Source organism: Notamacropus eugenii, chromosome 7 (assembly GCF_028372415.1).
Source record: "Notamacropus eugenii isolate mMacEug1 chromosome 7, mMacEug1.pri_v2, whole genome shotgun sequence".
Taxonomy (NCBI): Eukaryota; Metazoa; Chordata; class Mammalia; order Diprotodontia; family Macropodidae; genus Notamacropus; species Notamacropus eugenii.
In genome coordinates, this window is record NC_092878.1 from 103579286 (window position 1) to 103605023 (window position 25738).

General features: G+C 38.6%; 1 protein-coding gene across 5 annotated transcripts in view; it reads right to left on the reverse strand.

The window, feature by feature from the left end:
* ACSL1 (acyl-CoA synthetase long chain family member 1) overlaps positions 1-25738 on the reverse strand; it is a 96626-nt gene that overhangs the window by 30354 nt on the left and 40534 nt on the right. For all 5 annotated transcript variants that reach the window (XM_072624008.1, XM_072624010.1, XM_072624007.1 and 2 more), the window contains exons 3-5: positions 9183-9297; positions 5619-5683; positions 1042-1143 (exon numbers count right to left, since the gene is read on the reverse strand). In XM_072624008.1, the coding sequence (XP_072480109.1) occupies positions 1042-1143; positions 5619-5683; positions 9183-9297 (282 nt within the window). The remainder of the gene's footprint in view (positions 1-1041; positions 1144-5618; positions 5684-9182; positions 9298-25738) is intronic.

Genomic DNA, 25738 nt, shown 5'->3' on the forward strand with positions numbered 1-25738 from the left:
TTCAATACAGAATACAACATATTTGCTTACTGCACAAAGGCAGAAACATAATGCATTCCTGCAGAAAATACTATTTTAATGTAGCATAAGAGAAGACAACCTCTTAAGCAAGTGTTACTGTAACAGAAAGGAAAAAAAAGGTAGCTACTGTTCTCTTATCAAGTAAACAACCTGTTATAAGTTTTGCTTTATTATAAAATCATCCTTTGATAGGATAGCTAACTCATTAACTTATAGCATGAAGCAATGTAACATAGTTAAAACTAAGAAATACAGATTTCTGCCTGATACATTTTGTTTTTGTATATGACAGATAAAATGGTAAAATGACAGAAAACCAGTCCAGATGGTAAAAAATGACTCAGAGGAGGAACACTATGAAGATGCTAAGATGGGTTAGTGGTGCCACTTCTTAAATGGGAACTGCTCCTCTGATGACCGACTTAGTGGCAGAATAACTCGACTGCTTTTGCATTGTCAAATCACAAATGTCTGTAACTTGTGTTTCATTGATTTGTTCTGTGTTTGTATTGACATCTTGTATGACTCTCAAGTACAAAGGGCATAATAAAATGCTGTGAGCTGAAAGTCAATACATTGTTGGCAATCCTCAAGGAATTCAATTTTTAACTTCTTTGATATTACTAAAACAAAAAAATCTTTTGCAAGAATAAATATGAGTAGGTTCACTGGAAACATTTTATCTTGGTTTCTATCTATTTACTAAGTTACAATATTTTTATTTTTTTAAAGGCTTGAAACAAAGACGTTTCCTCTCTATCCAATATGTTCTGAGGCTTTAACAACAGGTGTGTGATCAGGCATCACTCGGGAGGACATTCACCAAAAGAACGTCCATTTGGGTCCCCTTTAAATGCTAGGGCTTTACACATAGCCAGGCTCTCAGCAAGAGAAAGAGCCCAAAGCCTAATTGTGGGAAAGCAGCTGAGAACTCCAATACTCTTAGGCATGACAAAAAAATCAAGGCAAACCAAAAGGATAAAGACCAGGTGGTCACAGTCCATCCTTTATCAATAATACCTCAGGCCTATTTTGGGCAAAGATGCCAAAATATTGATCTGGCGATGCCTTGTAACCCTTGTGGAGCAGCGCTGAGCCCACGCACTCGGCCTTGTCTTCAACCTGAAATAAAAGGAAAGTTAGTAGAAGAATCCCATGGGAGGTGCATGGCAATCATCCAAATGCAGTCCTACTCAGTAAATGGCCAATTCATTATACAAAGACAGGGTGGAGGGGATGGAAGGAGATCTGTAACTCTCGCTGAGATAGCAAAGGTTTCATAGAGAGTTTCTCACAGCAATTCTGCAAGGTAAGTGGAGTATTTTTATCTTTGTCATAGAGAAGGAAATTCTAGCTTAGGAAGATAGTCACTTGGCTGTGATACTGCAGCAAGGTTTAGGGTCAGGATTTGAACCCAGATCTGAAGTTCTTACCACCATATCACACGTACGCATGCATAAGCAGTTCTGTCATGGGTAAATTCAATCCTGTTTGAAAACCCCAGAGTAACCCCTTGATAAAGGAAATCATGTGGAATTCTCTTATAAAAGAATCTCCACTGCTAGCCATCAGTATTCATTGTTTTATTCCACGTTTCCTCAACATGAGGCACTTTCACATGTGTCAATATTGGCGATGCAAAGCAGCCCAAATGTTTTTGATTTGATTTTGATGTTGAAAGCATTGCTTTCAACCTCCCTTTTAAAGAAAAAGCAAAAAAGTTTGAAACGCAAGGACAAATTCTCTGAAATATTACAGATATCATCATCCCACCCCACCCCCTGATTATTCAAAAACATAGGAAAACCTAAACTGTAACTCAGAATCTTCAGACTCCAAGTGTCCAGCTTTATCCATTGGAACACGCTATGTCTTAGAACAAGGCGAGTACAGAGGCAGCTGGTGACCTAGTGAATAGAACACTGGGCCTGGAGGCATAAAGATCTGAGTTCAGATTCACCCTGAGGCTTAAGAGCTGTGTGACTCTAGCCAAGTCACTTACCTTCTCCTTGTCTCAGAGTCTACAACTGTAAAATGGGGATAATAATAACCCTTACATCTCAGGGTTGTGGTAAGGATCAAATGAGATAATAGCAAAGGGCTTAGCACAGCGCCTGGCATACAGTAGGTACTTAATAAATGCTTATTCCCTCCTTCCCTCTTGGCTGCATTCCCAACAACTATCTTCACATCTTCTGGTGCCCTGTAGTTCGCCTATCTTTAAAAACAAAACAAGTAACCATACCAAAACCCAAACAACCTACACAACACCTCTCTCTCTCTCTCTCTCTCTCTCTCTCTCTCTCTCTCTCTCTCTCTCAGTAGCTCTTCACTCCTCCTCTCCCCTCCCTCTCTTCAGTCTCCTCTCTCCTACTTTCTATCAAAACTGTGCCTTCAATAAGCCACCAGCTAAACTGAATGGTCCTTCTTTCATTCCTTCTCCTTCTTACATTTCTGAAGTCTAGAACCCGCTGACCAGGCACCCCTGAATTGCTTCTACCTTCCAAAGCCTCTTCTGCCTCGTCTACCCTATCCTCAAGGCCTCCCTGCCTTATCAAGCCCAATCACAGCTTGACTATTATAGGACCCTGCAAGTTTTGGAAGGTGTCTCTGTACAACCACCTTGTGAGGTGGGTAGGATAGACATCATAACACCCACTTTAACAACAGATGAGGAAACCAAAGCTCAGAGGGGTCTCAGAGAGACCTGCTCAAAGCCCCCAACTGTGGAGAATGGGGTAGGGAGATGCTCAGAAAAATATTTACAATTCCAAATTTTAAATTTTGTTTGGTTTAGCTTAGTTTATTTTTGAGGATGAATCTCCCTATCTCAAGCAGGCTGGGAGTGTAGTGGCCACCCCCAAGTCCAGACTGGCCCTCCCCTTCTAACCAAGGGCCAGGCCAGTCCCCTTCCCTACTGATTCCCACTCCCCTTTCCCCTGCTACTCACAGGGGCTCACCCTATTAGTGCCAGATTCAGAACTGCAGCTCAGAACTCCTGAGTTCCAGCAATCCACCAACCCCAGCCTGCTAGAAAGCAGAGATTACAGGTCTGCATCAGCCAGAGCAGCAGGCTGTTTATTTTTTTAAACAGCTAAGTCTAATTTAGATATTCTTTAAAAGCAAATCTATAACATGTGAGCTAGAAACTTCAAAAAACTTAACATCATCACCAGAAAATGTAGTGCTCTGGTTAGAAAATGACAATGCTTTATAGAGATGATTGCTACACATATGTCTGTATAGATCATAGCTATATGTGTGAATATACATATTATAGCCATACATGTGTATAGAGTATAGTTACATACATGTGTCTACACACATTATAGCTATGTATTGGTGGGAATATAGGTTATAGCTATACATGTATGTATATGTAGATTATAGTTATACATGTGTATGAATACATAGATTATGGCTATATGTATATATATAAATTATAGCTATACATACATATACACATATAAAGCTATAATCTATTCCATATATAGATTATAGCTATATATGATACATACATATATACACATAACATGCCAAAAAGCTTGCCAAAAGGACTATGTTATGGAGAACTTGCATAGGGCAAGTGATCACATGGTGGCCACAAGAAACAGTACAAGGACACTCTCAAGGTCTCTCTCAAGAACTTTGGATTTGACTGTGCAACATGGGAGGCACTGGCACAGGAGCGCCCAGCATGGTGTGCCCACATCAGAAAGGGTGCTGTGCTCTTTGAGCAAAGCAGAATGGAGACAGCACAAAATAAACGCAGTATGCGCAGATCTGGGGTATCCATCTCAAATATTCACATGGACTATCTGTGTCCAACCTGTGGTAGAGCATTCTGAGCTCCTATTGGTCTGATCAGCCATAGTCGGACACACTGAAATTTCACTTTATCACAGTGATGTCACTTTGGTCCTCTTCGAAGATGAAGGACAACCACCAACCAACATATAACATGCACATAATATGCTACATGTAGATTCTAATGTGTGTGTATGTATATGTAGATACATATATATGAAGAACTAGAAGATATATTTAAACACTGTCACACCAAAGATGAATTATTAAACTTTCTTTGACAATTCAGAAAGTGCTTTAGTATACTGTAGGGTCTACGCACATCAGTGTTATATGGTTGCTTTTTACAAAATAAGAAAAATATAAACTGTAAGTCATATTCTCTGATGATGCAGTGTTTCTTTGCACCAGTCCTATGGGGTAGGTAGTATGTAAGTGGTATCAACCTCATTTTACAGATGAGGAAATTGAGGTATAAGAGGTTAAAATTACTTTTCCGGCTCATCTAGTTAAGAATCACTCATACTGGGATGTTTTATTCCAGATCCAGCATTCTTCATCGTGCCACAATTAAGAGAGTTCTGGTTGACAGAATGAACAAACTAAATAAACCAGTTTTTCTTGATGTGATGAAAAACAAGAGCTCAAAGGAAAGATATTCTCTATTTTAATTAAGCTAAAGAGAGTCTTCTTAGCCCCATTCCCACACTTGGTCCTAAGAAGAATGAGGGGCTCTTTGCAGATCTATTCACATTCTGATCCAAACATTTCCCACTGAATATGAAAACTCTAAAATAAAAACACTTTGGGAGCATTCTCTCAAAAATGCTGCATGGAGATGAAAACAAGGACTTTTTAAGCCTGAACAGGAAAGACAAGTACTGAACTCTTGGGTACCTAAGTGGCTAAAAACAGAGACCACACTCCAACCTCTCCCTCCAATGGTTAGCCAAGGATACTCTGTCTACAAAACCACTCTTAAACTAAGAGGGCTGGGCACTGTCTCGTATGCCAATTGCAAATAGAGAACATTTCATAGCTGCTCTCAAATTCATCTGGCCACTTAGCCTGAATCTCAGATATTTGCTTATTTCTAAACCCACGGGTATTTGGGAGGAAGAATTTTTTAAGCAGTTGGGTTTCCTGGAGATGAAGTACCCAATTTTCTGGGACTATTAAGCATGAAACATCCTCAAACCAACATTTCTAGCAGCTCCTAGGGCATCATTTGGCCTGGGGAAAAGCAGTGAGATCTACATTTGTGGCAAACAACACCTCCCTGCCCTCCCTACAAACTTCTTCACCCTCGGTAAAGTTTTATAGTTCAGTTAAATCCCTCATCGTCCATAGTACAACTACTTAAATTGGGGGCCCCAGTCATGTGTCAGAGTGCCCTGGGGGTGGGGGAGGGAAAGGGGGGGAAAGGGAGTTGTCTAGGGTGCCCGTATCTCCTTTGTTTTCAAATTCACGAAGAATTTTGCTATTCAGGCACCAGCCTACACCTTCTAAGCACTTTCTTTAGACACCTGTGATATTTCCCAAGACTGGATCAGGACAAACACCATTCCAGGGTCAAATATAAGAAGTGGAATGAGGATGGGGCAGGGGGATCTAGGCTCTAGTCCTGAGCTACTGTCATTTACTTTGATAGATCTTGGTTTTTCCATTCGCAAAACAAATAAATTGGTGATCCTTAATTCCTTCTAGCTCTACAAATATTCTACGTAATGTGTCCAGTATTAAACGACATGTGTGTAGGCTAAATGAAGTATGAAAACACGGACTCTTACCTCTTTATATGAAATCCACTCATATGGCTGATCAGGTTTCCGAGAGCCTAAACAAGGGCCATTATCTAAAAATAATTTTTAAATAAGAAGACATTTTAAAACAAGGCATTATCCTTAGATTTGAGTCATTCCTTAGCAGTTTGGTTTAGATCTGAGCTTCATTATTGTTTTAAGGAAACAACAACAAATAACTGATAAATTACTTCTAAGCTCTGCTTGGTTTAGTCATGTTCAGTGTTTTAGTGTAAATTCAGAAAAGATAGAGATTACCTTAGGTATTTCTTTACTCTCATAATTTATTCAAGCTCATAAAAGCTTGAAGAGACAAAGTCTCAGTGGCAAATCCTATTTACCAAGAGCTTAGATTCTTAACAGGAAGTAGAAAGTCTAGGTCACAGAAGAAGGAAAAAGACAAAAAGTAAGGTTAAGGAAATGGAAGTGGGCCCTCAGAGGCAAAGGTAAGGAGACCTTGAGTCTCTTGGGCTGTGTTTTCCAGATTTGGTAAGAGGATGTTTAAATTGGCTTTGGGGACTTGGTGATATTGGCAAGAAGAAGTAAATTCATAACAAATTCACATTAAGTAAGGGAGTGATAATATAGATAATCCAAAAACTATTTCTCCTTGATTTTGGAATGGTGGTGATTTTTGCCAGTTAGGTTAATAAATTTCATTTGTAGCCTCTTGCAACACACAGATGACTGAAGACATTGCATAAGTGGGCAAAGTCCTAGTTTATTTCTTTTTTTTGGACATGTGCTCCACATTCAGATAACTAACCAAAAGCTGCCCATAAATGCTAAAGGATTTTTTGCAATTTGGGCAAGTTACTATGCCTCCTAGGGCTTGGTTTCCCTTTGAGAGCAAGCACACGCTGTCTTTTGCCTTTTTCTGTGTCCTGGGTACTTAGCACAGGGTCTGGCAATAGTAGGTGCTTAATAAATACTTATTGAGTGACCGAGGGGGTTGGCAGCTCTAAATGTGCCATCCAGTGAGCTATGATCTTGAACTCTGTATTGTATTAACCCTTCACACTTCTGCCAGCCCCACTCAGTCTTGTCCACAAGAGTTAAGTTAAAAGCAACTGGAGGACGTCTGTTAGTAGTGGATAGCACATGGAAATCTGTGTGCATTTCTGTTTAGCCAACTGTGATGCATCCCAGAACATCAATGAGGCTTTGAGTGCATACAAGCATATATAATAAAAAATACTCCCTAGACTGGCAATCAAGAGACTTGGATTCTAGCCTTGGCTCTCTTATCAATGGGAGAGAAGATATCAGAAAACTTACTTAATTGTTAATTTGGCTATTTTAATGCAAGAGAAGGGAGGGGGCAGTGAAGGAATGGTACCTTTAATCAATAATAATTAGTAAATCTTTCCATTCTATTAGAGTCCAGGCATGTGCCAGAAGGGATGCCTCTTACAAACACAGATGAACGTGTCAGAGATCCCTGTCTGATCCCTTCCTTCTTTTAGACTCTTTAGTCTATTATCCTTAAAACAAGTATTCTGAGACCTTTTTCATACACAGAAGGAATGTCTAGGAAATAAGAATACCCTCTAGATTCACTGCATCCACAAGGTTACATTTTAGAATATAAACTCCTTGAGGACAGGAACATTTTCACTTTTGCCTTGTACTCCATGCAGCTAGCTTAGTCTCTGGCACATAGTAGGTTCTTAAAAATGTAGCTTGAACAAATGGGTTTTTTTTCCTGTCATGCAGCCCGTCTCTAGTAAATAGTATCATAAGCTTCCCTGAGTAAATTAATTTTCATGTTAGCCTATGAAAAGCCTAATTAGAAAGCAAAGTTAGCTACAAGAAAACATGGCTGTATGAACCCATGTTTCCCTCCATTTAGCATAGACAACTGAGCTTCAATGGTACTGATATATACTCCAGTAAAGTCCAGAGTTAGATGGCTAGAAGCTGCATTGCTTGAACCCTAGCCTGCTGCCCCTTTTTTATAGTTTCAGAGACTTCCCTTGGGTAACAAATCTTTTGAATCCAAAGCAATCAAAATGTGGTCCTCTCAATCTTGAGAAATTCACTTTCTCCAGTAATGAAGCCATTCATGTACTAAGTCCATTAATCAAAATGGAGATGAGAAATTTATTTTTACATCTAAATGGATGTTTGAGCTGCAGTCTATGTTAGACCCCAAAGTTTGCCTCCTGAACCCTAAGCCCACAAAAGGTAACAAAACTTTTCTAGTCAATGAAAAGATCTAAGTTATACTGTTTTCTCTTCTTATAAAGAAGATTTAAAATAGAAAGGTAGAAATATCATAATTTCTAAAGTCATCTGTGGCCTTATTTTTTGATATGGAGGTATAAAGGAAGACATTTTAAGAAAAAATGAAAAATATTCAATACTTATATTTTTTATCACCCTATTCAGATTTCAAGATGCTCAGGAATATAAAAGTGAACAACTTGGCTTGTTACCCCCCCCCAAAAAAATTATATTTGATAAATTTAGAAATATGAAGGTTTAAAAAAAGAGAAAAGGGAGGGGAATATCTTTGGGGTCGGGGGAGCATATTTTTTGCAGCCTGATCCTCCACTGGGCCATCCAGCTAGGTTCAAAGAATGGTGGAAAGAGCCCTGAGTCTGAAACCTGGAGACCTGAGTTTGAATCCCAGCTCTGGTATTTACTAGCTATGGTGAGGACCTCAATCAATCCCTTATAAAGCCTCAGTCATTTGCATTGTAAAATGGGAATAGTACTTTTACCACCTATCTCATAGGGTTATTATAGGGGAAAGTGCTTTGTTAACAACTAATATTCATTATTATTGTTAGTGCTATTTCCCTTTTATGGAAATGGGACATAAAAAGCATAAACTGACCTCAAGACTTTCTCCCAAGTGGGGGACAAGAAAGGAAAGAGACAGCGAAGCATCAAAAAACCTTATAAACAATTAACTCTATTTGGGTTCTTTATGTAAAATACAGCATGAGATTTAAAGTAACATGGATTTCCCTTTCCTAAATAGACTATATTTGAGGGAGAGAAAAATAAATTATTAACATTCTACAATTATAATAATAAGATATCTCCATCTCAAATGTGCAAATGGACTATTTCTGCCTGACCTATGGTAATGCCTTCTAAGTTCATATTGGACTGGTCTGTCACAGTCAGACATAGACACACTGTACCTTGACCCCACCATCATGATGTCACTGGTCCTCTTCAAGCACCAAAGAGGAACAATAATGAATGATAATAACAGCTAACATTTACATACAGCTTTGAGGTTTCCAAATTGCTTTACACATTACCTCATTTCATCAAATAGTAGAGGAGATAAAAAAATGAAAGATGAGCTTACTAGCTGAGGGACTTCTCTAGAAGTGAGGGGATAATGGCATCATCACCACCATGATGTCGTTGGGTAGTATGGACCCCAGAATCTGTCACAGTGTCCTCCCAGTGCCCAAGCAGAATAAATGGGGTGGGGGCAAATGAAGGTGAGACCAGGGCTGATTTTTTATCAATGACTAAAAGCTTCATGACAACATGGATCTGTCACAAAAATTCAACATAACTGCTTACTTGACACCTGTATACCCCGCTGGAAGATTTCGTACAGTGTTGTTACATCATCATAGAAAAACGAAATTGGCTCATCGCTGTCAAGAATCGCGGATCTCCTTGCACCGTCAGTACCCTGGCAAAAAGACAGAATCGAAGGTGGATGGGTGTGGGGGGAAATGGAGAAAGAGGGGGAAAAAAATATATATATATGTGTGTATATATATATATATGTATATATGTATATGTATACATATCCCAGCAAAGAAGTCACCTGAGTGCCCTATTTAAAGAAGATGCTTAATAAATATTTGTTTCAAGGAAAGAAACTGAAGATTTGCATTATTAATTAAAGCTATTTATTGACTTCACCCAGAAGTTACCAGTATTTCAGTTATGAAGAGTGACTCCAAACTGGGACTCCCTAGTAAGTGACTCAGCAGAACCACCAGGTAAAGTAAACAGTCCTAAAGAGTGGGACTTTGCTCACCTCCATGAACTAATCTTAGCCCTGCCAGGAAAGGCCAACAAATACACAAATCAGAAGGGCAGCAGGGTGAGGAAACCAGAAACAGGCTGGCTTTAGAGTTAGGAGGATCTGGGTTCATATCATTGTGTAACTGATATTTGTTGGCTAGTCACCTAATCCTCACAAGCCTCAGAATCCTCATCTGTAAAATGGGGGATGATAATGGTACCTACCTAACAAGGTTGTTAGGAAGATAAATAAGATAATAAAAAATGAGCCAAGTGCTTCGCAAATCTTAGAGCATTACAAAGATGTTAGCTCAGGGAATTATCAAGGAGTGAGTCTTCTCCATGATAAGACTGAAAATTTCTAAACATTGTAGAAATAATGTACTAGTCTCTCTACCTATATCTTTTACAGAATCAGTCCTTCTTTAATGCTAAAAAGGGTATACCATCCACATTTAAAATTAGCAACTGTTTTAGTTTCCTTCTAAACTGGTTTTTTTTTTTGAGGGGGGACTGGAGAGGGACTTAAAATATCCTAAATTATGAGAATAAAACATTCACAAATTACTAGTAATAAAAGTACAGAGACACTGAATGGCCTAGGAAGAATTACATGTTCCTTGAAAATATGAGAATCCCTCCCCATTCATATACATACTTCCTTGCAGGAAAAAAATCCTTAACTCCTAATGTTAACAAAATATATATATGTGTGTGTGTCTGTCTGTCTGTCTGTCTCTATATCTATGTCCCCTAACACCAAATGATGTGTGCTAAGTCAAGATTGTATAACTTGCAGCTGTCACATTACTAGGTCTGAACCTTCAACTCCTGTAGAATGAGACAGAAGTTTCAACTTAAATTGGGGTGTAGGAGGGGGCTATAAACACATCCTAGGACTGGTGGAGTGGAAAAAAAGCATCAAATCTGCAGTCAAAAGAATTGGGTTCAAATCCTAGTCTTTTTGTTTGCAACCTGTATAACCTTGGAAGGTCACTTAATCTCTCTAGGCTTCAATTTTATCATCTTTACAAAGTCAGAAGACCTGAGTTCAAATTCATCTTCAGACACTTACTACCTGTGTGACCATGGTCAAGTCATTTAACTTCTGTTTCAGTTTCCTCATCTATAGGATTATTGTGAGGCTCAACCAAGGTAATATTTGCTAAGTGCTTAGTACTATGGTTCATAAATGCTTCTTTCTACCCCACCCAGGCCACCCCACAAAAAGAGAGAAGGTTAGACAAAATGACCTCTGAGGCCCCTTCCAGCTGTAAAGCTATTAAACTGAAATCCTAAACCAATTTTGGGGGCAGTAGAATGAAGCTTTCCAGGAAGAAACCAGCCTTTATACTCTACATAAAGTCAAACAAAGAGCTATTAGTATTATCAATATGTCCCTTTCCTTATTTGTAAAGGGAGGAAGTTAGCCTGGATAACCTCTAGGGTTCCTTTTAGCTTGAACACTTTAAAAATATACAGAGAGGATTTCAGTGTCTATAGGGGGAATATAGTAAATTTAAATTATTCCAGCTTTAAAGCTTTTCTTAGTTTTATTTCAACAGTGTGCATGTGATTTAGTTTTCAAGTATTTAAAGACCATGTGGACATCCCTTTAAAACTTCTTTCTTCCTTGAGGATAAAGACTATTACATATGCATACACACAGTGGTCCTTAAGGCACTAGCTCCAAGAGACAGAATAGCCTTTTCTCATTTCAGCAGTAATCTGCCTTTCCTTTCTTCCTCCCTCCTCACACTTCTTTCTTTCTTTTTATTATTATTATTTTTTAATGTTTTACAATCACTGCCATAAAATTAAGATCTTATACCCCCCACTACCCCCCTCCCTCCCCACGACCGCATGCAATTCTGTATAGGTTCTAGATATACTTTCCTATTGAGTACATTTTCACTATAGTCATGCTATGTAGTCGAACTAAAATAAATGGAAGAAATCATATAACAAATCAAAACATGATACCCAAAAACACACACACACAAACATGATCTGCGACATTCTGCGAATGACTTCCATATTTCTCTCTCTGAGTGTGGAAGGCATTTTGCCTTAGAAAACCACCACTGGGATTTTTTTTTTAATAAGTTCTTGCATTATTATGAAATTCCAAGTCTACCAGAAAAAACTCTCGCACACTGTGGTCGTTGCTGTGCACAAAGTTCTCCTGGTTCTGCTCCTTTCACTCAGCATCAGATCATACAAGTCCTTCCAGGCCTCTCTGAAGTCTTCTTGTTCATCATTTCTTATGGCACAATAGTACTCCATTACATTCATATACCATAATTTATTCAGCCATTCCCCAATTGATGGGCATCCCCTTGACTTCCAGTTTTTGGCAACTAGAAAGAGTGCTGCTATAAATATTTTTGTACATGTAGGACCCTTTCCCATTTTTATGATCTCTTGGGGATACAGTCCTAGTAGCGATATTGCTGGGTCAAAGGGTATGCACATTTTTGTAGCCCTTTAGGCATAGTTCCAAATTGCTCTCCGGAATGGTTGGATCAGCTCGCAGCTCCACCAACAATGAATTAGTGTTCCAACTCTCCCACATCCTCTCCAGCATTTATCATTTTCTTGTTCTGTCATGTTTGCCAATCTTATAGGTGTGATGTGGTACCTCAGAGTTGTTTTGATTTGCATCTCTCTAATCAAAAGTGATTTAGAGCATTTTTTCATATCATTATAGATATCTTTAATTTCTTCCTCCGAAAATTGCCTGTTCATATCCTTTCACCATTTATCAACTGGGGAATGACTTATATGATTATACATTTGAGTCAGTTCTCTATATATTCTAGAAATGAGGCCTTTATCCCTGAGCTTAGCCATAAAAATTCTTTCCCAATTTACTACATCCCTCCAGATTTTGGTTGCATTGGGTTTGGTTGTGCAAAAACTTCTCAGTTTAATGTAATCAAAATTATCCATTTTGCATTTCATAATGCTTTCTATCTCTTCTTTAGTAAAAAATTCTTCCCTTCTCCATAAATCTGATAAATACACTATTCCTTGCTTCTCCAGTTTATTCATGGTATCAATCTTTATACCTAAATCATGTACCCATTTGGACTTTATTCTTGTGTACGGTGTCAGGTATGGGTCTATGCCTAATTTCTGCCACACTGTTATCCAGTTTTCCCAGCAATTTTTGTCAAACAGTGAGTTCTTATCCCAGAAGCTGGGGTCCCTGGGCTTATCAAACAGGAGGTTGCTATATTCCTTGCCTACTGTGTCTTGAGTGCCAAGTCTATTCCACTTGTCTACCTCTCTGTTTCTTAGCCAATACCAAGTGGTTTTGATAATAGCTGCTTTATAAGTACAATTTGAGGTCTGGTAGCGCTAGGTCACCTTCCCAAGCATTTCTTTTCATTAGTCCCTTTGATATTCTGGACCTTTAGTTCTTCCAAATGAATTTTGATATTATTTTATCCAGCTCTAGAAAATAATTGTCTGATAGTTTAATTGGTATGGCACTAAATAAGTAAATTAATTTAGGTAGAATTGTCATTTTTATTATATTAGCACAGCCTACCCATGAGCAAGTGATGTTTTTCCACTTACTTAAATCTGACTTTATTTGTGCAAAAAGTGTCTTGTAATTGTGTTCATATAATCCCAGAGTTTGTTTTGGCAGGTAAAGTCCTAAGTATTTTATAGTGTCTACCCTAACTTTAAACGGGATTTCTCTTTCTATCTCTTGCTGTTGGACTTTGTTGCTAATATATAGGAATGCGGAAGATTTGTGTGGGTTTATTTTGTAACCTGCAACTTTGCCAAAGTTGTTTATTATTTCAAGTAGTTTTTTACTTGAATCTCTGGAATTCTCTAAGTAAATCATCATATCATCTGCAAAGAGTGATAACTTAGTTTCTTCTTTGGCTATTCTTATTCCTTCAATATCTTTATCTTGCCTAATTGCTACAGCTAACATTTCTAGTACCATATTGAATAATAGTGGACATCCTTGTTTCACTCTTGATCTTATTGGGAATGCATTTAGCTTATCCCCATTGCATATAATGCTTGCTGAAGGTTTTAGATAGATATTGCTTATTATTTTATGGAAAGTTCCCTTTATTCCTATGTTCTCCAGTGTTTTTAGTAGGAATGGGTGCTGTATTTTGTTGAAAGCTTTTTCTGCATCTGTTGAGATAATCATGTGGTTTTTGTTAGCTTTGTTGTTGATATGAACAATAATGTTAATAGTTTTCCTAATATTGAACCAGCCCTGCATTCCTGGTATGAATCCTACCTGATCATAATGTATTAATCTCGTGATAAGATGCTGTATTCGTTTTGCTAAAATTTTATTTAAAATTTTTGCATCTATAGTCATTAGGGAAATTGGTCTATAATTTTCTTTCTCTGTTTTGTCTCTTCCTGGTTTGGGTATCAAAACCACATTTGTATCATAGAAAGAATTTGGGAGGACTCCTTCTTCCCCAATTTTCAAAAATAGTCTATATAGTATTGAAATTAACTGTTCTTTAAATGTTTGATAGAATTCACTTGTGAATCCATCTGGCCCTGGAGATTTTTTCCTAGGGAGTTCATTGATGGCTTGTTCAATTTCTTTTTCTGAGATGGGGTTGTTTAAGTATTCAACTTCCTCTTCTGTTAATCTGGGCAATTTGTATTTTTTAAAATATTCATCCATCTCGTTTAGATTATCAAATTTGTGGGCATGAAGTTGGGCAAAGTAGTTTCTAATTATTGTTTTAATTTCCTCCTCATTGGAGGTGAGTTCACCCCTTTCATTTTTAATATTAGTAATTTGATTTTCTTCTTTCTTTTTTTTTAATCAAATTGACCAAAGGTTTATCAATTTTATTAGTTTTTTCACAAAACCAACTATTGGTTTTATTATTAATTCAATAGTTTTCTTAATTTCAATTTTATTAATCTCTCCTTTGGTTTTCAGTATTTCTAATTTGGTATTTACTTAGGGATTTTCAATTTGTTCTCTTTCTAGCTTTTTCAACTGCAAGCCCAAGTCATTGATCTCCTCTTTCTCTATTTTATTTATGTAAGCATTCAAAGATATAACACTTCCCCTAAGAACTGCTTTTGCAGTATCCCATAAGATTTGGTATGTTGTCTCATTATTGTCATTCTCTTGAATGAAATTGTTGATTGTTTCTATGATTTCTTCTTTAACCCAATCCTTCTTTAGGATTAGATTATTTAGTTTCCAATTGATTTTTGGTTTATCTTTCCATGGCCCTTTATTACATGTAATTTTTATTGCATTATGATCTGAGAAGGATGCATTGATTATCTCTACCTTTCTGCACTGGGTTGTGAGATTTTTATGTCCTAGTACATGGTCAATTTTTATAAATGTTCCATGTACCGCTGAGAAAAAGGTATATTCCTTTCTATTCCCATTCAATTTTCTCCAAAGATCTATCATTTCTACCTTATCCAGAGTTTTATTTATCTCCTTAACCTCTTTCTTGTTTATTTTGAGGTTAGATCGAGTTCAGAGAGGGGGAGGTTGAGGTCCCCCACTAGTATAGTTTTGCTGTCAATTTCTTCCTTCAACTCCCCCAACCTCTCCTCTAAGAATCTGGATGGATACATGTTTAGTAATGATATTGCTTTATTAATGATATTGCTTCATTGTCTATGGTGCCTTTTAGCAGGATATAGTTTCCATCCTTATCCCTTTTCATTAGATCTATTTCTGCTTTTGCTTTGTCTGAGATTAGGATTGCTACTCCTGCCTTTCTTACATGAGCTGAAGCACAATATATTCTGCTCCAACACTTCTTTCTTTTAAATCAAGTTTTCAAATAGAAGAAAGTCACCCTGGCATTACAGAGCTTAGCTGACAATATAGATTATATAAAGAAAGCGGCAGGATATTAACAGTAGGAAGCTTTGGAATTAGAGGAGCCTCTTTCACTTCTACCTCTGTGATCTTGGGACAATCCAAAAAGATTTCCTTAGCTATAAAATGGTGGATGGGATCAGATGGACTCAGGGGTCCCATCCTACCTCAAATCTATGATCCTATGAACTAAACCCAGTTTTTGCTCTCAATTCCACTGCTTAAGAAATCTATGATGGGACAGGTGGGTGGGGAATAACTACTCGTTAATTTAAAAAAATTAACTTTCGAAAACCTATGGGGCATCTTTATATTCTTTGTTCATTAAGGCCAGTTATACATAGAATCATAGTATTTAGAACCAGAAGAGATGATCATTTAATCCAAACCACTTATTTTATAATGAAGGAAATGCAGGCTCCACATCACAGCTGAGGTTTTCAAAGAGGACCTGGCTTTTGTGAAGGGCTCTGCTACTTCTCTCCACTCAGGTTTATCTTATGTTTATCTGTGTCTGGAAATGAAGTGATTCTAAAGAATCCTCAAGAGGAGCAGGTCTAGAACAGGGGTTCTCAAACTGAGAACTTTTCAAATACATATTTTTATAACTCTTTCAAAATAATTGGTTTCTTCTGTAATCATATATATTTTATTTTATGCATTTCAAAAATTATTCTGAGGAGTTCATGAACTTCACCAGACTGTCAAAAGGATCCAAGAAACAAAAAAGAGTAAGGACCTCTGAACCAGAGGATGCTACTTTATTCAAGGGGACCCCATCTGCAGAGGGCTTCCATGTTGAAAGGGCTTCCTATGTGACTTCAAAATAAATCATGCATGTCAAGAGACTGAAAGGTATATTCTGATAATGACCAAAGTCAGAGGTCATTTTTCATGGTCTGAAGCCAACAAGGGAAGAGATCCCTGTTAGTAAAAGTGGATAATAGGGCAGGAGGATGCATGGTGCATAGGAACTCCTCTATATAGCTCAACCTTCTCTCTCTCTCTCTCTCTCTCTTTCTCTCTCTTCAGAAAGTAGGGAAAGTGGAGAAAAAAAATACTATATAATTGGAAAACAATAAAAGAAACTTTAAAAATAAAGAGTGGAAAGGAAAATGAGAGAGAAAGAAAGAAAAAACTTAAAAAGTGAAAATTAAGTGGAGATTATGGTAGTAACAACAATTGTTCACCTCTAAGCTAGCCTGTGAAATTTGTCTTCATATCACTGACAATTACAATAACTAACATTTATAGAGCCCTTTAAAGGTTTGCAATGTGCTTTGTGCATGTGATTTCTTTTGATCTTTATGATAACACTGTGAGGTGAGTCCTGCAAATATTATTACCTCTGTTTTACAAATGAGGAAACTGAGGCAGGTTATATGACTTGTCTGTGGTCATAAAAGAGGAGGTAGGGAAGTCAGGTTCCAAATCCAAGTATATCCTTGCCACTACACCCTGCTGCCTCTCCCTAATGCTTATGATCAAACTATACTAGTTCTTAACCTTGTTTGTGTCCTGGACCCCTTCTCAGAATAAAGCTTTTAGATGTATAACATAAAATACAGAGGATTACAAAGGAAATCAATTAAGTTGAAAATAATGAAATAATTTTTTTCCATTCAAGTTCCTGGATTTCCTAAAATCAGTCTGTCTGTGGACCCCAAGTTAAGAACTTTTGACCTGTACCTTTTTTCATGACAGTTTTTGCAATGGTATCTCATGCAAAGCAGGAGCAACCTTTACGCTAATTTTAAAGAGTATTTTTGGAGTTGTAAATCGGGGCAAGTTTTGTTCCCCTAATGCCATACTCCACTGGCCTAAAAGATCTAAGAATGAGTGCTCCAGAATAAGGCTGGCTAATTAAGCCCTCCCATTAGTCTTCAGGCTCCTAAAAACTGCCAGGCTCCTAAATTGTGGGCAATCTGAATGGACTACATTATAGGCAAACCTGTCCTTGAACATATGTTAAAAACTTAATTACGGGAAAACAAGAAGTTAAAGCAAGAGTGGTTTCCAAAGCACTTGAAGTCATGAAAGTTCATTGTATCCCTATTAAGAACACCTAGCAAGGCAACTTAGGGGGAGTGATTTATCATTACACAACCAAACAATATACAAGAGTTTATAGACAAAGAAGCAAACTCTCTTCCTGCCAAGAAATCCTGATCTTTAAGAGAACAGGTGAAACTGGGTGAAAGGCTTGAATCATTTCCCTGTATGGTGATCTCAACCGTGCCAAAGACAGAACAAAAAAAGCCAGCAGCAGCACACTTTGTACTTGGAAAGTTTTGTTCCCCTGTGAGAGGTGATCATAAGCTCCCATTCCAAATAAAATTCAATTGTCACCTCTCTCTCCTCGAATTCAAATTCTGTGATTTAGGATATGGCCTGAGCCTTATATGTAGATAAAAAGTTTAAAGTATGGAAACCCTCTGTAAGCCTTTAAGATCACAGAATATTTCTATGCAGCACAGAATACAAGTAGAATTGGTTACAAAGCAAAGACGGTCCAGGGAGTGACCCAGTCAGGTGCATTTGATTAATTTTATGTTGTAGCATCATTTTCATGCCCACTACCTTCTAAACTGACAAAATGACTTCAGCAGAAAAGTACAATAAGGAAGAGTTCCTTGGCCTGTTGCTAGAACTTGTCTCCCACGACATATTCACCAATGTCACTGCGTCCTGATGGGGTAATACATATACAAATAAGTCATCGTTTCACATAACTAACCAAGAGTTTTCTTTGCTGGTCATAAAGGCATCTCAGAATGGATTTCCTTAATAAGAGCTAACATTACATAGCATTATTGAGGTTTGAAAAATGCTTTACATACGTTAACTCATTTGATCCTCACTGATACCTTGGGTGGAACCTGCCATTATATCTATTTTACAGATGAGGAAACTGAGCCAAACAGAGGATAAGTGACTTGACCAGGGCCACACTCAAGACTCAATTCTTGCCTCCAAATCCAGTGCTCTATCCAGTGCCTCTAATTTCCTTTCACCCAAATGAAATTTCAATATCACATGGCACAATGATTTGGAGTTGAAAATTCTGATTCAAATTCTGGCACTTGGTACTTGCATAAGTAACTTTGGGCAAATCACTTCATCTCTCTGGGCCTCTGCTCAGCTATAAAATGAGGAGGTTAAGACCAGAGGATCTCTGAGGTTCCTGCTAGAACCAGATCTGTGATCTCATGATCTTCCTCCTCCTCCTACAGAACTTCCATTTCTAAAAAGGCCACAGCAACACTACTCTGCACACCAAGCCAGGATCCTAGGGGTGAGTGGCATAACCCCTCATCTCTGTTCTTCATTCTATATATCCTAAAGGTAGCCAAAGTCCACTTTACCATGCAGAAAGAATCACACTATTCTGGGGTGGAAAGGGGCCTCGAGAAGACGACTTCCAGACCCAGGAGTTTCAACCTATGACCAACGATGACAGACCATCTCATGCACCTCCTACATTCATCTCTATCATACACTCGGTACCGTCATTTCTCACTGAAATGCTACCTGAGTGATAACAGCAAAGACGCTTTTAAAATGCAGTTCAGCAAGTATGGCAGGTAAATGGAATCACAGAAGCATTGATTGGGATCATAAAATCATAGACTGGGAACTGAAAAGAAACCTTAAGGATATTCTGGTGCAAACTTCTCCCGTAGGGGAAGAACTGAGGCCAAGGAGGTTTAGAACGTGCTGAAGGTCCCCCAGCTATTAAATGTTACCATGCAATAAACATAAAACGTAATGAAATAATCTGAAAGATCAACCATAATTCTGAAATCTACAAGCCTTTCTTTTCCTTCTTTTGGATCAGTCCTATGACAGTATCACAGCCCAAGACACCATATCACTCCAAATCAATCATTTTCTTATCAGGGAAGTTAGATGAAAGGAAAAGGATAGATAGAGGGGAAGGACATAACCATTACATTTAGTACCATATTCATTCTCCAAGCCAAATTATACTTGTATACAAGTAAGATCCCAAGAAAGTCAGAGGGCTACAGTATTAAAATTTCTAAGGCTATACTTACTTTTAGTTACTTATGGCTCCATCATTCTGCCAATATGGCAGAGAAAGAATGAAAGGAAAGCTGGCAACAAAGGTGATGTGTTGACTTGCTTTTGCAAGTCTGTGTCATTTGTTCCAAGGGAGCATTCAATGAAGAGGAAGGGGGAGGGGGGAAAAAGAGTTTGGAAACTGACAGTATTTTTTTTAAGAGGAAACAGTATCAATAAAATGAAACAACAATAAAGAGAAAAATCCTCACATACCACTTTTCAGGTTGCTAGGATTGGCATAGCCAAGAATCCAGAAATACCTCTACATTTTAGGCATCTGAAGAAAAAAACCCAGAACTCATAGGACACCAGTGGAAAAATCCCTTAAATATTAAATGTCTTTGAAGACTGGGTCTCTACCTTATTGGTCCTGCCTCAATCTTTGGTTTCCCATCTCTCTCTGCCTCAAGGGCCTTTGAAGCTCTCTCTATTTGTTTTCCACCTATTAGTCCAAGGAATGACCCAATTCATATGTCCAAGCACTTGCTTTGAAAGGTAACAGATGAAGCATTTCTAATGATGCCTCCATTCTTTATCCTTACAGAGTACTCTATTGTGGTAAGGAAGTATACTCCCCCCAGCCCTCACCACCCCTGCTCATGGAGTTTGGGCACCACAAAACCCAGAGACCCATGCATATGCCACAGCAAGGATCTTAAATCATTCAGAGCATCCTAGCTCCTGATAATAGGGTAGGAATTGCAAAGCTTCCTCCCCCTCACCACAGCATTGCTCTAAGGTTGAGATTTGCTTTGGGTGCAGAAGCTGTTAAATTGATCATTTTTACACTTTGTACATCAGTTGAGACTGTCTTCTAAAGACAATTTAGAGAGCATAACTCGGTTACTAGCATGATAGAGTGGAAAGGACATTGGTCTTGGTTTCAAAGACCTAGACTCAAACCCTATCTCTGGACTGTACTTCCTGTGTGATCTTAGGCAACTCTTTAAACTTTCACAGACTTCTGCTTCCTAATCTATAAAATGGGCAGGTTGGGGTTGATCTATAATTTTTATGTGGCATTTGGTATTTGTGTATAGGTATGCTTTATGCAGCATGTGTTTCTGAAAAGTTGCATCCACTGAATTTGTCTAAAATCAATCCTAACTTTCACCTCTCCCCTATATTTACATTGCGATATTCAGCAATATTTATTTTCCTACTCTGGCTACTGAAGTAGCATGCCATGGTGAATCCTTTCGTAATATAAACAAATAATTTCTTAATTTCTTGTTTTCCCAGACTCCAAGGCCCTAAAGTCAACATTTGGATTAGTCCTAAATTTCAAGGGCATGAAGTTTTTCTCTTCCTACTGATGTCAAATCTGTCATTTACTCTATAGTTATGCATTATGCATCTTCCCAGACAGGTTTCACAATACGCTATTTAAAAAGACATTCCAGAAGGTTTCCACTGAGTTCCAGTTTAAATAGTTAAGAAGTCACTTGGCAAGATTTTGAGAAACTCTGTCATTAATATTTAAAAGTGCTCCTAAATGGATTGACGTACTTAACTTTACATTCATGATAAATATTTATACACACATATTTTAAACAAGTTGATCGCTTGCCAGACTTTTCCTTATAGTAAAAAATAGCTCCTAATCTGTCAAAATTCAGGCTTCCTTGTTCTTTCAGATGGATTAATTTATCTTTGGTAAAAGATCCTCAGAAATGTGTTCATTCAATTCAACATTTGGTAAGTACCTAACAAACATCTATTAAATACCTAACATCTCTTAAGTATCTAACATCTGTTAAATACCTAACATTTATTAAGTATAATTAGTGAGTTACTAGGGAGAGGGAGGCCTAAAACACTCTTCTTCCATGATCTCTCCCTTCCTTTCCATTTTTACCCCAACCTAAGTTCAGGCTCTGGTTCCCTAATATCTGAACTATTCTCAACAGGAGTTTTTGTTGTCACCATCAGGAAGGCAGGGCAGATGATCTATGGGACAGCTGAGAAGATAAAGCTATTGCCAATGAGTTGTCACGGTGTAAGTGGGAAAAACCCTAGCCCTTCAGACACAAGATCTGGGTTCTCACCTTCCTAACCTGTGTGACCTTGTGCAAGTCTCTCCACTCGAAGAAACTCGACTCAAGCAGCAGTTCTGAAGTCAATGGGTAAAATTTTAGGGGAGGGGGCCTATAAATTTGGATGGGAAAAAAATTTATTTTCACCGATCCTTGGCTTACTTTGTAATCCTGTGTCTTTTATTTTATGCATCTAAAAACACAATTCTAAGAAATGGTCCATAGGCTTCACCAGTCTGGCAAAGGAGTCCTGGACACAAGAAATGTTTAGAACCCCTGGACTAGAAAATCTTCAAAGTCTCTTTTATTTAACTTTAGATCCTATTATTTGAACCCCAACCAGGGCAGGGTATTGGCCTCTTTCCTTTACCAAGGCTGCCCGCAGCCAGACTATATAAAGCAGTCTAGAAACACTGACCCAGAAATAGGAGTGAAATTGGACCTCCTGCTGTCTTGCTGCATTATTGGGAGAGCAAGCAAGAGAGCCAGGAGGAGAGAAGTGTCATTCCAGGGAGGCTGGTTACCTAGGTAGCTTTCCCTGGGGCCCAAGCTAGGAATAATCTCTTGAAGGATGCTGGAGATGTTCAGGAACTAACAAGATCATGGTTAGTAAATAACTTCTGAGCCATTCCTTAGTATTTTGGGAGTGCCTGGGCCAGAGGTCTTCTGATCTATCTATACCAAGTCAGTATAATGGCACAGGCTTTGGGAGGAGAATCTTGCTTGCCCCATCAGCTGCTGACCCCAATAGAGAAGATGAATAATTAAGGGTTGGCTGGTATCTTTCCTGGAGTCTGACAAAAAGAGACAGTGAACTGGACTTGGGAGGGAGGAATTGAATCCCTCTTTGGCCTTGTAGCCATGTGACCTTAGGCAGGACCCTCTCTGGATCTCAGTTTCTTCATCTGTAAAATGGGGGGTTGGACACTTACATCCCTTTGCCCCTTCCTGCTCTAAGTCTATGACTTAAGAAGGAAGAGGCACAGTACTTACACCTGAGGTGATGTAGGAATCAGTATTTACAAAACATTTCTAAATGATCTTCTGATGTCAGTTTGTCTCCTTTACCATCACCCACCCTACTTTAATCAATACTCCTTCCCTTCTCTATGCATGGTGCCCCTGACTGTGGAGTTCTTCAGAACTACTTCACTCCGTCACTAGGTCCATTCTAAACCCTCCTTGGCTATCCATACACCATGCAACATCTCCACTTCCCCCCAAGACTAGCTATAGGGAGCTGGGAGTCTGGCATGCCAGTCATACAAATTTAAAGCTTCATAAAGCCTGCACCACACTGTGCATATGCTCATGTTTTTGAAGCATAGGATCTGGACACTGTCCATGTCTGTTCCTCCACCGAGTCCTTGGGTTTCCTTCTCCTACGCAGGGGTCTCCTGGGTTTTGCATAAACCCCAGGGCTGCACTGCCACAGAAGTCACACAACTCTGCTGTGCAAGAAGAGTTGTGCCCATGAACTGTCTTTACATATTAGACAGCATAGGCTTATAACAAAGTCAAGCCACAAGTCTGAACAAAGGTGCTAGGTCAAGACTGACTGACCCACTCTCAGGTTATTAGTATAATACCACTAAACCTGAGCCTCCAGAACTGGGAGTCTCAGAGGTAGAACAATGTTACTTGACCTGATCACTACCACACATCAGCTTTCCAGAAAGCTTTGAACCTCTGGACAAGTTTTCTACCAGGCAATCTCTTCACCTAGAATATTTAAAACAATTAGGGATTTTTACCCAAATCCTTACAACTCTAGTAACTTTCAAGAATTTCCTTCCTCTCTACCTCAAATATTTATCATGCAAAAATGTCGCCTTGGTGCCTTCTCTACGGCCTCCCCACTATCTAACCCACTCTTCCATCTTCACTACGAATCCACTGTCAGGCCACCTATGGTCATTGGGCTATTGATCCTTTAAATGTGGTATCTGGTCAAAAGTCAAATGAGACAATAGACTATTAGAGCAAATTAATTACATACATATTGGCATTCTCATTAAAAATTATGCTAAAAAGGGAAAGAAGTTTCAGCTAAAAGGAAGGATGACTAACAAGTTGGAAAGAGAAAGCTTCAGTATGTGACTACTAGTAGTAAGAAACGCTGTCATCGGTCCTTTCAATGCTCTTAAGCATGGGAAAGGGGACAATCAGGAAGAAATGTGCAGTGTAAGTTGCACTGATATCTGTTAGAAGACGAAGTAGAGAAATTCTATGAGTGAACTAACAGGGTTCTCCAGACTAACTTGTGTATAACTTGATACTTGGTGACTTCAATTCAGGAGTGGGTACAGAGTAGGGTGGAGAAATATAAATGGCTCAAGATTAAAAAAGACTGATAAAGGTCAATGGCTTTAGAGTATGTGGAAGTCTCAAATCCATATGTCATGAATAATTTCTTAAGAAGAGACCTGGAAGATGCAAAAACAAAGCATTCTTCCCAACTTAACTGACAGGAAACAACTGACATTGGTTACCACCAATAAGGCTGTCTGGTCACCAAATAGAGAAAAGGTCAGCATTAGCACAAATGATTAGAACGGATAAAGATCAGCTGGCACAGTGAGCAGTTACATACTGACCTGTTCACAGAGTCTACTGGTCTATAACAGTCTAAGTAAAGTCGTGACTCTGCTGGTTAAAATTCTCAGAAAAAGGATGGCTGAAGAAAAGCTCAATCAGTGACATAAAGAGGAGACCAAACGTCTGGAGACAGACTTAACTCCTTAAATATTTACTTGCCAGAGAGAAGCAGGTGGCAAAGACGACATAAGTTTATGAAACAAATTCATCTGCAAAACATTAAAAAGAAAAACTAAAGGTTATACACAGCACTACCATACAAAATCAGTGAGTGTGTGTGTGTGAAAGAGAATGAGTGCATGTGTGTGTGTGTGTGTGTGTGTAAAAGAGAATGAGTGTGTGTGTGTGTGAGAGAGAAGGGGGGGAAGAGAGAGAGAGCATCATCAGTACTCTAAGTTCTGCCAATATGCATATATAAATAGATTTGTAGATAATTGTACATACATACATGGCAGAGGATACACACACACACACATACACACACAGAACATAGATGGAAGGGAACCTGAGAAGGAAGTTTTTCTTGACATTAAGCCTTTCTCAGAAGCAGCTTTTAGCCCAGTGCTCTCCTGGTTCTGCCCCCTGGGGCCAAAGAGAACAAGAGTATTCCCCTTCCTTTGTATAGGACAGCCCTTCAAGTACTTGAAGATGCGTTGGCCATTCCTCTAACTGCAATGTCCTGATGTGATCCTTTGGACCACTGGGCTGGGTTTAGAATTTTTCTTACCATCTAATACAGCAGAAGTCATTAACGATTGTGCCTTAACACAGCATCAAACTGAGGAAATGCATATGAAAGTTCCAATTTGCTTTTATGGTTTAAGAATCATTCAACTAATTTTAATAATGATGATGATTATATTAATTCTAACTGAACTAAGAAGATGAGGAAATTTGTGTGACAGGATTAAACCACTGCTTAGCTGAGGTCTAAGTTTTAGTCACTTGATTTGAACATGTACAACATTTTTACTGCAAAGTGGAACTGACATCCTCCTGGGCACTGAGGAAGCAACAGGAACATGAAGACTTAATGCCTAAGTACTTTTTGGGAATGTTCTTCCTTCCACACCTTTAGACTCCCCCCTTCCCCTCAAATTTCTGGCAAATAGCCAGTGTTTTGCAATAAAGTGACCAAGCAAAATGAGAAAGTTATTGTGACTGCTGTAGTTGCGTTCGTCCTTCATTTTTGAAGAAGACCATGACATCAGAGAAGTGATGACATGACTTGTACCAGACTTTGTTTTGAGTGAGGGAGGGCTGTGCAGGTCACCAGCCTCACTTCTCCTCCTGAGTCATCTGGATCCAGTGACCAGATATTCATCAGGATGACTGGAGACAGCCCAGGATTCAATGGGAGACCTTGACCTTTTTCTCCTAAGATCTATTCAGGTACTCACTTAGAGTGAGGGGATGCCCATTCAATGAATAGGCCTCTTTAAGAAGTAATAGGGAATGCTGAGCGAAAGGAGCAAAACCAGAACTTTGTGCACAGCAACGACCACAGTGTGTGAGAGATTTTT